Below are 14,207 nucleotides of genomic sequence, written 5' to 3' on the forward strand. Positions count from 1 at the left end.
TTTATGAATTTTTGCTCGTTACATTGATGCTTTCATTGAGTGATCGATGTCACAAAAAGGATTATCTACGGAGGGTTCTGACTAGCAAAAACCCAAGTGAAGTGTTGTAGAGTGAAGCCGTCAAGAACATTGGCTCTTGACGAGATGACATTATTACAAGTTTAACATCAAGAAGCCTCATAAGTGGTGTGAGATTTATAAATTTAAAGGATTCTTTCTCTTAATAGGTTAGTCTTTTGAGATGGATTCTTCCTTTAAATTTGTATTTGTTACACAAGATCGAACCCCTCAACTTACATTTAGTACCATTGAACCCCTCAGCCTAGATCAACGATTGACCAGGTCTGAACTCATGACCATTTCTTTGCTTATTGTATTGAGTTCAATTAAGGATACCAATTGAATGCATTTGTACCTTAATCCAACTTCTTTATTTTATCCAAAAAAATATATAAAAAATATACATATCTTGATTTAATTTCTTTTAATTATAAATTGGGTGAGACTTGGATACTTAATTTTATATATTTAATAAAATTTTATTTATTCAAATAAGAAGTGGATTTTAGTATGTTAATAATGTTAATAACTAAAGTCAGTTATAAAATAAATAGTAAAAGATACACATATCTTAATTTAATTGAGAATTATAATATTAAATGTAATATTAAATATATAAATTTACTTCATAAATTTACTAAATCTCACATCAGTAGTCAACAAAGTAGAGATGATTGATACTGATAAAAGCAACATCTCAGTATAGTCACTTTTGGTAGAGTTTTCTTGCAAGTTTAGGCTATGCTTTAAGGATGTATTCGCCTTTGGCTGTGTTTATGGGTGTATATATATAAATTAGCATCTAAAATTATCCACGACTTCCGTTTAAAGAAAAGAAGAAAGAAATGCTATACCACCAATATTAGTTACCATATCATGAAATTTACCCGGGACAGAACATTAGGAACAAATTGAATCTTTCTACCTTCCTTAACTCTTTCAGTTCTGTGAAAACAAACCAATTATTATTAACATCTCGTCCTAATCCTCGCTCGTAGGTGCTAGATAACCCATGCACAGTCGGCAGAATGGTCTTTCTTTTCTCTCCTTTTCCCAACCCTCACCCTCCGTTGTAATTTAAATAAATTTATTTAATAAAATAAAATCAATAGTGAAGGTCAAAAAAAGAGGAAAAATGGGAGAAAAGAGAGGGAGACCCACAGTAGAGTCGCCCATCCCTCCTACTCTGTTACAGAACCAAAAAAAAAAAAAAAACGAGCAGTCATTATCTTATACATCTAGAAACCTCTCAACCTCAAATTCATTTTTGGTTTAATTTATCTTTAATTTTTGAAAACAACATAATGTTACCTCTACTAATAATCAAAGTTAATTTGATCATTAATTCACACAAAAAAAATGATCAAAAAGTATAAAATAGGATTAAAAAAAAAGAAAAGGGCCTAAATTACAGACAAGGACGAGAAAATTATCCAAAAAAAAAAGATTAAGAAAATTATTAGTTATTTTTTATAATTTTTTAATCAACTATCAAAATTATTATTTGTTAATAGTGAGAGTCATAATGCACATTTTGAAATGTTGAAGGAGAATATCATTCAAGAAAAGAGTTTATAGTCATCCACGTCTAGTAACCAGCTTGCCATTTAACACTTCTCCTATACAACACCCAAATTCAAAGACAATCTTATCAATCTTCACGTGCAAAGCCAGAATCGGCGCCAAAATACAGTTCCTCTTCAGCCAATATATTTACCATAACCCTATAAGAACTAGTATTTGTAAAGCTTGGATTCCAGCTGCAAATCGGATCCCCACCATTGATGAATACCATGAGCTTCTTTAAAATCCCCAGAAGGAGTTAAATTAACCGTCAAAGATGCCGAAGGAATTAGGTGCAAGGGTTCAGATGATTCCCTCCCAGTTGCACTCATCAGTAAACGAGTGAGAGAGTTTTGAGATGCTAACCTTTCAATGCCTCCAGCTCCAATCTCTTGCATTTTTCTTCTGTGCTCAAAATATCCCATGTACTCTGAGCAAATATGATCAGAAGGATTCACAAACAAACATGGGACCCAGGCAGACAAAGCAGCAAATGGATCACCAAAAGTCAAATTCTTCGGCTGCTTAACCTTCATAGCAATGGTGAGTCCAGCTGTTATCACACTGCCAGCAAATCGAATCCCATGTTTCAATTTCTTATCCTTAATTCTCTCAATTGGAGCAGCAACATATGGTGGATTGAAAAGAAACGATTCAAGAAACTTGCCAGTCTTGGCCATTGTTTTGCCACAAAGCATTGCCATGGCTGATCCTAGAGAGTGACCAGCCAACCAGATATTTGAATCACTCACAGAAGCAGCAACAATATTACGAACAGCTTGGATAGCTATCTCGGCACGAGAGGTCTGATGAAGTCCATTTCGAACTATGTGCATATCCAATTCGATGTCACGAGAAACTGAGTCTGTCTTGGTTATAGTACCTCGAAAGGCAATCACATAACGAGGGACTGTTCTCTGAAAAACGTCATTACTCTGAGACAACTGAGGCCTGAACTCATAGATCGCACCAAAGATGGAAGAATCAACATCATCCACAAGTGGACGTAACAACTTGAAGTTAAAGAATGCCCACCAAGGAGATGCAAGAGCATTGGGACCTTCACGTCTTTCTTGTCGATCCCTTTCCAGAATGTAAACACCTTGGACCAAACTAGCAGCAACAGTCATCCGATTATTGGCATTGTTCCTGGATAATTCAGCAAATTATTCAGAATACAACCAATGCATGCAACTCGACTGAAACAATTATGTCTGAAAATACGAGAATATAACAAACATATAGTTTAAGAAAGTTGGTTAACTGTAATAATTATGTCCGAAAATAAAAATATTTAGACCAAAATAACATTGTACTTAATCAAATAAATTTGCATTAATGTTTTGTCTCATGAATGAAAAGTGAAAACTATGATTTTATGATGGGTAATTTAGTAAACTTGTGATAAATGCTTACTGAAATGTGTAATTTTGCTTATTAAAAAAAAAAAATCCATGTGACACTTTCTCTTATATTCAGAAATGGAGGGAGTAATCGACTACAATATTCAAGAATTAAATAATGATTTGGCCCCTAAACTTTTGTTTGAGATTCTAAACTCATTTTTGAAGTAATATTCTCCTTTAACTTTTGAAAATCGTACAATGTCACCCTTGCCGTTACAAAAAATTAACCTTGATTGTTAGTTAACTTAATAATGACAAAAAGACATCAAAAACTACACAAAAGATTAAAAAATTACAAAATATAATCCAAAAATTAGAGACAATGATTTGAATACAGAAATAGATGGAGAAAATTTTCAAAAATTAAAGGAGAATATTACACCAAAAGTGAGTTTAAAGTTCCAGACCCTCATGGACTAATAGTTTGGGCACTAAAATACCGTTTAACCTAGTATTCAATACTGAAGCTCTATGTAATAAGTCAAATGTACCAAGGTTATGCTAAAATTGAATACTTTGTGCAATGCCTGGAGGTGAAAATTATAGTCATTAAAGTTAAAATACACAAAATGTATTTATTGATATTATATGTAAACAAAATGTCAAGTATATGCCATGAGTTTCATCAGACAGTACTGCACAAGAACGTACAAAATTATCCAGACACAAGTCAGTTCAGACATCACACAACGGTGATGCACCCACCTCAGTTAAGTCTGCAAACAAAATAAAAATGATAAATTTATAACGTGGGCAGATTTTTTTTTAAAAGGGTCATACCAGTCAACAGAAGTTAGATGTAAGGGTCCTGAGAGGTCAAAGTATTCCCTCTCAGAGGCCATGTATGTGACACCCTATATTTTCCCTGCTTCCTCCTTCCTTGTTGTCTTCGAAAGATTCTGACAAATTGCAAAACGGAAAAATAGTCTGTCAATACTTAGCCAATCAGAATGTCAGCAAGTCGATGCATATCTAATAGACAACTGAGTTTCTCTTATCATGAATGATGAATCATTTCACGTGGAAGGAAAAAAAAAAAAAAAAGCTCCAGAAAGAGGAACACATTTCTAATGCCCTGCATAATCTAAATTCTAAAATGGTGGCATGTCATTAGCTGTGTGAACATACATCAAAAGGCAAATACAACAAGAGACGTCAAAGTTCTAACATCTAATCACAAATATGTTGTCTAAATCCCCGGAAATTTTCTTTTCAGAATGCAAATGCATTGATGCTGAAACGATGCAAAGTGTTGGATGAAAAGAGATTCCTAATATTCACATAACAAAGAGAAAGCTCAACTAGGTAAAGGTTGAGATCTCCAGAACCCAGTACAGAAATAACATTTTGGTACTTAGACCACAAGGCCATGAAACTAGCCCCATTGATCTTGAAAGCACAGAAAAATCAGAAAACTAGTTGAACTTCAAGAACAGGTTAAAGACAATGTTGTCTTTCCGTTCAGCACCACAACTAAGACAGATTCGGTCAGAAAACTTCGTTTAAAAAAAAAAAAAAAAGACTAGCAAGTGCAGGGATTTGTCCCGGTAAAGCTTTAAATTATCTGTTCATCTGATATTATTCCCAAAGCAAATTTCAGAAGATAAGCTAGCAAAACAAATTTCTTCATCCATTATAAAATTCCAGTGAGACTGATAAGCTAGCATCACTGGAATCATCAACTAGGAATAATGAATGATAATGCAAGAGGAAAAATAGTCCGACGTTGGGGATAACTCATAAGAGAAAAGAAATGTTAATAATTAGCCCCAAATATGGAAGCTCAAACTGCACCGGACCGAATAGAAATGTAATGAAAAGCATGCATGTAAAAATTGTCTCAATAAAACATCTTTCTGAATCGCAAACATCTTACGAAGCAAATAAAAACAATGAAGACAAAAAAATCGGAAAGAACTGGGAATCAAAGAGGGAGAGAGATGTACGAAGAGATGAAGATCAGAGATATTGCAGAGTATGCTAACGCCCTACCCGGACAAAGCAGATCGAAAAGCTCTTGAGAATGGGAAGGAACTGGGTGATTGGCGAAAATGCGAAATGCGTTGAGACGTCTCTATCTCCAGCCAGTTGATTTCGCACATTCAACTAACGCAGGATGGCAGGCCAAGCTGAAAGAAAATGCAGTCACCAGAAATATACCCCCCCCCCCCTCTCTCTCTCTCGTTTTCCTTACAACAAGTGACAACCTGGCGCATTCTTGGTTTGGTTCAATGGAAGGGGAAAGAGAGGAAAAGGGGAAGTGAGTTTATTGATGGGAGGTTACAGGTGATTCTAGGTTACATTTATTATCTTTTAAATTTATATTAAGATTTGACTTTTTATTATTCTAATATTTTTAAGACAATATTAGGTCTTTAGAAATAACCCTGAAGTTCCTCGTTATAATCCAATTCATGTGATATAATAATAACATTGACATGTCAATAAATTATTGTTTTTAACAATTTCCAAACTAAGTATGATGTAGAGGATTTACCTATTTAATTAGTTAGACTAGGAAAGTAAATTTGCAAAATTATTTTGCATGTGTTCTTCACAAATGCAATCTTAGAATATTCTTTTGTTTCTAAAATCTTTTATCATCATTTTATTATTATTATTTTGATGATGTTAGCACGAATTTGGTTTTGGTGTTCATCAAGTGACAAGCATCATCATGCTCATCACTTGATGAACATTTAAACTGTCAAAATTTATGGTTTTTATTCTTTATTTTTATTTTCTTTTCATTATAAAAAATTGTCAAATATGAACAATATTTACCTTATCATCCTTCTCATCAATATGAACAATAGGATTATCTAATTTAATATTAATTTTTTTAAAAAATATAAATTAATTATTCAAATGTACTTTGAACAAATTAATTTTAAATATGTTTGGACAGTTAATTTAAAAAAAATTAAAACAATTAATATTAAATTGAACCGTACAAATTAAATCTATATTATCTACCTAGATAATAAGATAAATTTATTAAAATTTTATATTTTATATTTTAATAAATATAAAATAAGAACTGAAATTTTTTTAACCTGAACGATCCAAATTAATCATTAAGTGATAAGCATTGAAACCAATCGCTGTTGGCACTTAGATTCTTTTAGGAATTATTTGCAGCAAAAACGTAACAGTGAAAGATGACATCCTTGCCAAAATAGAAGGAAAGAAAGATGACATGACAATTCCAACAAGACACATCAAGTTTATTTTTCAAGGCCTTCACATTTCACTTAAGAAGAAAAAGATGATGACACATTGACACCACATTTTTAAAACCCCTGGCCTTAACATTTAACTTCAAATGAAAGGGGAAAAAAAAAAGAAAAAAATACACCACTTTTTATTTTTCAAGACATTGGGCCTTCACATTTCACTTAAAAAAAGATGAAGGTATAAATATTCATGAATATTTTTCTCCTTAGCATGGATATACATTATTTTTATAAAAGAAAGCAACATTCTCCAATCCATTAAAGTATCCTGGAGTTAACCGCAGAACTTAACATACTGAAAAAAGTTAGTTTATTTTATAAAGTTAATAAATATTTATGAATCATTGTTGATTTAAAAATATCAGAAATTTTTAAATTTTTTTAAATATTTTTGCACTTTAATCCTAAACAGATTAAGAAAAGACATAACATTTGTAAGCCCTTGGCCTATACATTTCCCTTAAAAATATGACGAAATAATATTTCTTGGACCAAACGACTGCATCAATTTCAGCCTGAGCACTCCTATACAAGTCAAGCCTCAGTGACAGACCACTGCGTCGTTCCATAATTGCAGGATCTTCATTCAGCAACGATGACGCGCGCTTTGGCTGCAACCCCATTTTTTCACGTTTCATTTACTTGGCAACTATTTATAATAATTACTAATCTCAGCATTAAATAACCAGCTTGCAAAGAATTAAAAAACACCGATTTATAGATATTACCTCCATTTTGCCTAGCTCTGTGAAAAAATGACCATGCAAGCCTCGTTTTGCCTCCCGCACTTGACAATACACAATGGATTTCAGAATTGAATGCCGTAGACTTGCACACACCATGTTGACATAAGACAAAACTGTGGTTCCTGTTTATTCCGAGATAGAGGGTGAAGGATGGTTCACGAGTTCAACTTATATCATGGTCGGATCGGAGCTAAGATTTAGATATGAGAAGGGACATGATTGAAAAATTCATGGCATAACAATTACATAAACTCTTGAGGTCGAAAATGACCAACACTCGTATAGTATTAAGGGAAAAAAATTAAGGGTTAAATAAAAAATTTGTCCCTAATCAGTAAGTACAATAATGCCTGAGACACTAAACTTGATTTTGGAGCAATATGCCCCGTCAATGTCTCAAAAAGGTACAATATTATCTCTGCCATTAATAAATATTAACTTTGACTATTAATTAATCAAAAAACTACAAAAAATGATATCAAAAGATGCAGAAAAGGATCAAGAAAATTTTCTTGATTATTTTCTTTTATTTTTTGGGTGACTGTCTCTACATTTTTGAATCATTTCCAATAATTTGAGTTATTTTCTATAATTTTTCAAGCCATTTCCTGTAATTTTATCAACTAATAATCAAAATTAACTTTTGTTAACAATATAACGACATTACCTCATTTTAAAAATTAAAAAGGAACATTACACCAAAAATAAATTTAAAATTCCATACACTCTTGAATTTATAATTTAAAAGTGAAATTGTCTTTTAACCAAAAAAATTAAAAATCCATTTGGAAGATATTCCCAAGGATAAGGAAAGGCTTGATTTACAAGACTTTACTTACCAATTCGCCAAATATATGAATCATTATATCGATCAAATAAAGAATGTTCAGGATTGTCACTCTCGTCAACCTCGAGGTAGGTTGCGAAAGAAGTCAACGGTCACAAGCCACACTCCATGTCCACAAGCTGTAGCGTTGCTTTTTTGCTTTCCTCCTTCAATCTTTCTAACGATCCAACTGCTGCACTCTCTACCTCAACCCAGAGACCAGGATATTGCTTCAATTCCTCTGAGAGAACCAATGTGTGTGTGTGTGTGTGTGTACATGCATGAACCATCAGCTGGCCTAGTTGTGAACCACAGATAAACTAGGAGCAACAGATACAAGAAAAGGAGAGAACAGCTACAGGTCAAATACTGCATAGCTTCTTATTTAGTTATTAAAATTCCAGGATAAGTAGGTAACAATTCACAAGACACAAAATCCCCTTAAAAAAAGAGGAGGCATGTTTTCAGTCACAAGAAAAATTGGACCATATCTCAACTTTCTGGATTGTACTTTGACGGCGCTACTCTATCACTTGACATGTTGAGCTCCTTTTTAGCTTTGAAATAAACATTGCCAAGGTTATTAGTGCAAAGGCAGAGTTAGAGATTAGTGCTTAATAGTATCTGAGCATGCCAATGGCCATGCAGCCTTGTGGCATGAAAGCTTCCCTATAAATGGGAGGTTGAGGGTTTGTTCTTGTAACTTAGGCGATTAGTGCATGTTCCCCTAGTTCACAAAAAAAAAAAAAAAAAGAAGAAGAAGAAGAAGAAAAAGGTATCTGAGCATCCATATCTCAACCACTTGCTTGAAACAAAGCTGATACTGATTGCATGTTTTAACATTCATTTAATTCCACATAATAAATCTTTCCAGTAGGGTAAGCCATGTGAAAGCAACAAGGACGAAATTGTTAAGCACATAAAGGCAAGAAATACATCCAAAACAGTAGACTTTGAGTAGGTCAGAAATATACCAGACTCTCACTAAATATGTACAGTGCAAACTAAAAAGACCAAAGAAAGTAACTTAAGTAAGAAAACGTAAAAGCATATCAATAAACTGAATTTATAAAAACTCATATTTGTAAAGGGTTTTGATGAAGTTCAGGATTTTATCGGCAAGTAGGCCAAGTGATGCAGAACAATAATAAAATGGGGAAGGAAGAATACGAAAAAGGGAGGGAGGAAGTTAGGAGAAAGATGATATAACTGATCTGAAATTTATGTTTGGTATATAGTCTTCAATGCAACTTGTTAATTGAGAGCCCAATAACTCCTAATAACTTCAAAACTATATCATAAATTACATAAAGCATACTAATTTATTATTTTCTAATTTAATCTTAAATATAATCATATTCCCAATATTATCTTCAATTTGTGATTTACTTTAATATTATTGTTATTGCCAAGTTATTAGATAGATCTCATAGCTTTGGTGAAAATAAATTTCCATTGAGAAGAGTGCCTGTGAGTGGATGGATTTTGAGTGTTGGTTCTGATTCAATAAAAAAAAAAAAGGCGACTTATCAATTTGAGGATTTCATACATATATGTCACTAAGAGAAAGAAAAAGAAGTTTTAAACAACAAATGCACTAACTGATCAACAACCTTGTTTACTCAGGAAACGTCCAAGAGAATATTAGTTGAACTGGAAGTTAATGATAGAAGGTTTCATTGATTATCTGAAAGAGGTGCGTGACATACTTCACTTTCAAAATTGAATTACAAAAAATGTAACCAACTTAATTTACTTTTTTTTCCTTGCCATTTAAGAAAGAACATAATTGGTTGCAAAAAAACTTTTAAAACCATGCTTGATAACAAATTTTAAAATAGAATCTTCCCCCAATTCATGCATACCGCATCAACTGCTGCTTCTGTAGGACCGTTGATAGTTATAAGAGAAGATTCAATTAGACGACGATTTCCTTGTCCAGGAGCAATTAGATGAGGTTGGAATCCGTCAGCTTCAGTGATAAATTTCCGTATATTTTCCATTGAAAGCTGCTTCTCAAACTGCAACCTTCTTAAAGCAGCAGGGAGCTAATTGTCAAATACAACATAAATTTTACCACCTCCAGGCCGGCTGTTGAAGATCAAGAAATTTTTAGTAGTTAAGGAATTGAATAGGATAAAAATATTATTAAGGTATAAAGGGAATGGGGCAAAGAATTTTTTAATCAAGTGGCAAAAATGTGAACCATACATGCCATCAAGATGCTCTTTTAAATATTTGATCAAATGAACGGCATATTTCCATAACTGCAAGCAACTTGCCCTGCATGTAATTTTAAATCTGTCACTAGAAAATTTTGATATGATGTTAGAATTGCTTGACAATGAAGTGTGCCAACATTCCATAGTATCTCGTAATCACAACTATTGAAACAAGCATCTAAAATCAGTGTATAAATTTTTGGATATAGGCACAAAAGTTATACATGGAAGGAAGGACAAAGTTATTTTGAGTGCTAACTTTTATTACCAAACGTATTGGAATTGATAAATTCATAGTTAACACTGAAAGCATACTTACCCCATCATCAACAGCAATGGGTTTTCCTAAATGACTCAGTTCTGTTTCAAGTTCAGCAATGGTTTTACTAACAAGGGATTGGACGCCTAGAATTTTGGAATTAATTACAGTCCCCAAACGCTGTGATATTAAACAAAACAATGTAATTATTAGAAGACATAATAACTAGATTTAAACAAAATGAGAAATATTTTAGTTAATTATTGGTGAATAAGAGTTAATTATTACTTTTGTACCTCTGAGAGAACATTTACTAGATGCTCACAACCCATTCTGGGAGCAAGGTGCTTGTATTCTGGGGTATTAGCAAAATAATCACGCTCTCTACACCTAGCGGCAATCATGTCAACATTCTTGTCTATATCTGCTTCTTATCGATTCACAACACCTATCCAAGTATATTTTAGCCTGTATGCTCTTCCTTCCAGCACCTGAAACAACGAAAAATATAAAGTAAAGTGATTTATAATAACTTAAACTAGCTGAATTTTATATTTTGTGAGTGAAGTAGTAGGTGTCCAATACTCAGGTGGAAGGAGTGAATCAAGGGCTTACGGATATATAATAAGCCAAATACTCCAACATGAGTGTTTTGAGAACCAAGAAAAACTTGTCCTTTAGACAGCTAATAGCAATCACACTATGATACTACAAAACCTCATTGAATGAAAAAGCTTCACTTACATCAACTGCATTAGTACTCTTATCCATAAGGTCAAATCTTCGTCAAGACTCCAAGTGTCCTCTCGCCTGGTAAAGTTACAGTTGATAAACTAAGAATTAATAATGTGCCAATAGACAAATTAAAGTTGTTCAATCAACTTGCTACAATGCAAAATGTCTGCCTTCGTGAAGGATATATCATAACTGCTTGACCCTTTAAGAGATGAAAATCTTCAGTAAAACATGAAGCACAACCAACGTGTACAAATATGGACATGTTCAACTTACCAGCAGGTTCAACTTGACGGAAATTTTAATTGCATCAGAAGTTGCAAGATCTTGATTTGCTGGTGAAATTGCCAAAATTACACAATTTGGCTGCACATTTTAACACCGAAAATTCAGTGCTTAATATTTAACACATGATAAAATTATTGCAAAGATGGAAAACAATTCCTCCAAAGATATTAATATTCTGTATGTATTTCCCTTGATTATTGAAAAATAAAACAATGAAATTCAGAAAGTTCAAATAGTTTCAAACATTTGCTCAACTGGCCAGTCTAGCTATGGAAATTCAGATTATGTGAATTATGTCACACAATTTGTAGCAGGCAAGTAACATCTTATACTGTGTTTTGCCCAAAAAAAGGGGAGTAAATTCTTGTACGTATGCAAGTGAAGTTCATTTCCTAAGCACACTATTACATATTAGAATCTGCGACAATTGAATGGACACTACCTTCTCAATGTAGGAGCGAACCATATTCTCAATGTCTTGCACAATACTATCTGGTTGACGCTCTGTATTTCACAAAAGCATCAGTTAAAATCTCACTCTTCATTACCCCAAAAAAAAAAAAAATTATTTCATTGCATTGGAAGAAAATCATGAACATAGAATGGCCTATCATATTGATAAAAATTTTTGTTCTTGGGATCAACCTCCACCTTGACAATTAAAAGGTGGAGGTTGATGGAAAGTCTTGGATAAAACTTTTCTTATGTCATCTTTTGTACATATTTTTTTATTTTTTATTTAATGAAGTTATTAGTCGCCATTCAAAAGAAAAAAAAAAAGGAAAGACAAAAAGAAAACCTTTGTTAGGCCAGGAAGATCAATGAGTGTGAAGTTAACAACTGCATGGGTGCAAAAAATGTCGCAAAAAATTAAAAAGTTTGGTCAAAAATAGGCAAGAATATCATGACACAATGTCACTAAAGTCATGTGGGTGAAGCAGGAAAATAATAAAAATTTCTAACATTTAATTGTACCATTAGGAGAATATATACTAAGATGAATCGGAGCACTTGAAATTTGTTTGGATTGTCCAGTCTCTCTGTCAGTTTCATCTTGAATTTCCTTCCTCACAGCAGCTACACAAATTAGATTACCATTATAATGGATTTATTCACGACCTCAAACAGAGTTACAGACATACTAATAGTGCATAATATCATCTATACATGTCAATAAGGTTTAATCTTTGAAACAAGCAAACCAGTACAGAATTCCTAAAATATTAATCATAAATTAGACAATTATTAATTTAAAAAAATATTAAACTTCAAATACAAAACCTACCAAAATAAGAAAACCTGGGAAGTGCAGAAATTCAGCGTACTCTCTGCTGCCCTCACTAGCCTTGTGAAGTTGCAAGACAAGAGGGCGGCGAGTGACAATCCCTACAAACAATTTTCATGCATCAAATAGACAATATTGACAAAAAGTAAACAGAGTGAAAGGTGCAGTGAAATGTTATTGCCATATTACCTGATCCACGAGGTAAGAAATCCTTCCCAACAATACCCTCTAACATTGAAGATTTTCCAGAACTCTGCAAAACTTAGAAGGTCGTGACAGATTAAAAGTATTCGCCTGCAGAAATAAGGAAAGCATATCACGTTTTCAAATGATCATCCTGCATGTAACGTTCCTTGATGTAGAATATACAAATTTCCATCAAGCAACATTCTTAGATCATTAGATGACTGCAGGTGATATCTTGGGATGCTCCACCAGTGCATACTCTTTCATTTCCATTACCAATTTTATGCATTGCACGATTACCTTTCTAAACTAAAATATGCATACCAATCGCCTTCAGGAAACACTGATGAACCAGTATCTTCTATGTAGTTCTTGCTAACCCACATCCATTGAAACAGAAAATTAAAAAATAAAAACGCTATGATGAATCAAAATAGGCGAACAGTTAACAGCGAAATAAGATTGCTTCTCCTCACCAAGGTGAAAGATAGAGCATAAGTGCATAACCATCTAAGCAGACAAAACCCTGATCCCTACCATACTTTGCAGAGAAACGAGTCACTGAAACATTTTAAAATGAGCACGGAATCGAGATGAATTATGAATTCAAAAGAGAGGAAGAGGAGACCTGGCCACCAACGACGGCGATGGCAGGGAGAGAGTCCCAAAGAGTAGGCAATGCGGTGGTTTCGCCATGATCACCTAGAGCGGTACATGCTCTCTGGATTTTGTTAACCAGAGAAATTAGGTTCTCCATTTGGGAGTGATTGAGAGGAGAGAGAGAGAGCCAATGTGAATATGAACATGAATAAAGGCTGAAAAGGTTCAGTTATAAATCGGACGTGCCAGCGAAGCACGAAAACAGAGCTTGTTTGGACTTCGAGAGGGGGCTATTAGAGTGACGAACAATTTGTGGAATTGGTTTTGAAAGCGCCGAGCAGAACAAGGGGTCAGGGTGAATACCAAAGAAACCTTAAAAAAATTAATTAATTTAAATTAAATTTTAAACATTAAAATTTAAAAATTTATAATTTAATTTTTTTAATTATGTAACTTTGATATGACACAACTTGTATTCTAAATTTTAATAAAAAATAAATTTTTTTATTATTCAATCATGTTAAAATTTAAAAAATAAGTTACAAATTCCTTATAATACAATTGCAAAATTGAGAAATGGACTTATAAATTTTTAAAATTTGATACTTGAAACCTAACTTAAATTAATTAATTCTTTTAGAACTCTTTGACATTCTACCGCACAACAATCTGCCGAATGGGGCAACTGTTGGAGTCTTAAAATTATTTTCTTGTTGGCTCTTTTTTTTTTTAATTCACATATCCCATAAGTAAAGACAATATTGTCACATCATATCTTTTATTAGAACTGATAAT

General features: G+C 33.1%; 1 protein-coding gene and 1 pseudogene across 2 annotated transcripts; both read right to left on the reverse strand.

The window, feature by feature from the left end:
- Positions 1–1,600: 1,600 nt before the first annotated feature.
- On the reverse strand, positions 1,601–5,264 carry LOC129310723 (GDSL esterase/lipase At4g10955-like). Of its 2 annotated transcripts, none has more exons than XM_054952645.1 (3): positions 4,976–5,264; positions 3,810–3,928; positions 1,601–2,772 (listed from the first exon to the last, which is right to left on the reverse strand). In XM_054952645.1, the coding sequence occupies exons 2-3, from the start codon at positions 3,869–3,871 to the stop codon at positions 1,794–1,796; spliced, it is 1,041 nt and encodes a 346-aa protein (XP_054808620.1). In that variant the 5' UTR covers positions 3,872–3,928; positions 4,976–5,264; the 3' UTR covers positions 1,601–1,793. The 2 variants fall into 2 exon arrangements, with proteins under 2 accessions (XP_054808620.1, XP_054808619.1); XM_054952644.1 differs by having other exon boundaries at positions 5,022–5,263.
- A 1,396-nt stretch (positions 5,265–6,660) lies between these two features.
- On the reverse strand, positions 6,661–13,710 carry LOC129310445 (dynamin-related protein 5A-like; annotated as a pseudogene).
- Positions 13,711–14,207: the final 497 nt, after the last annotated feature.

Source organism: Prosopis cineraria, unplaced genomic scaffold (genome assembly GCF_029017545.1).
Source record: "Prosopis cineraria cultivar Desert tree isolate PC_DT_omini unplaced genomic scaffold, ASM2901754v1 PC5, whole genome shotgun sequence".
Classification (NCBI taxonomy): Eukaryota; Viridiplantae; Streptophyta; class Magnoliopsida; order Fabales; family Fabaceae; genus Prosopis; species Prosopis cineraria.

Excerpts from the sequence above, each read along its gene's own strand:
- LOC129310723 (XM_054952645.1), bottom strand. The coding sequence starts at position 3,871 with ATGGCCTCTGAGAGGGAATACTTTGACCTCTCAGGACCCTTACATCTA. Across the intron at positions 2,773-3,809 it reads CATCTAACTTCTGTTGACTG|GAACAATGCCAATAATCGGA; the intron begins GTATGACCCTTT and ends TGAATTATCCAG.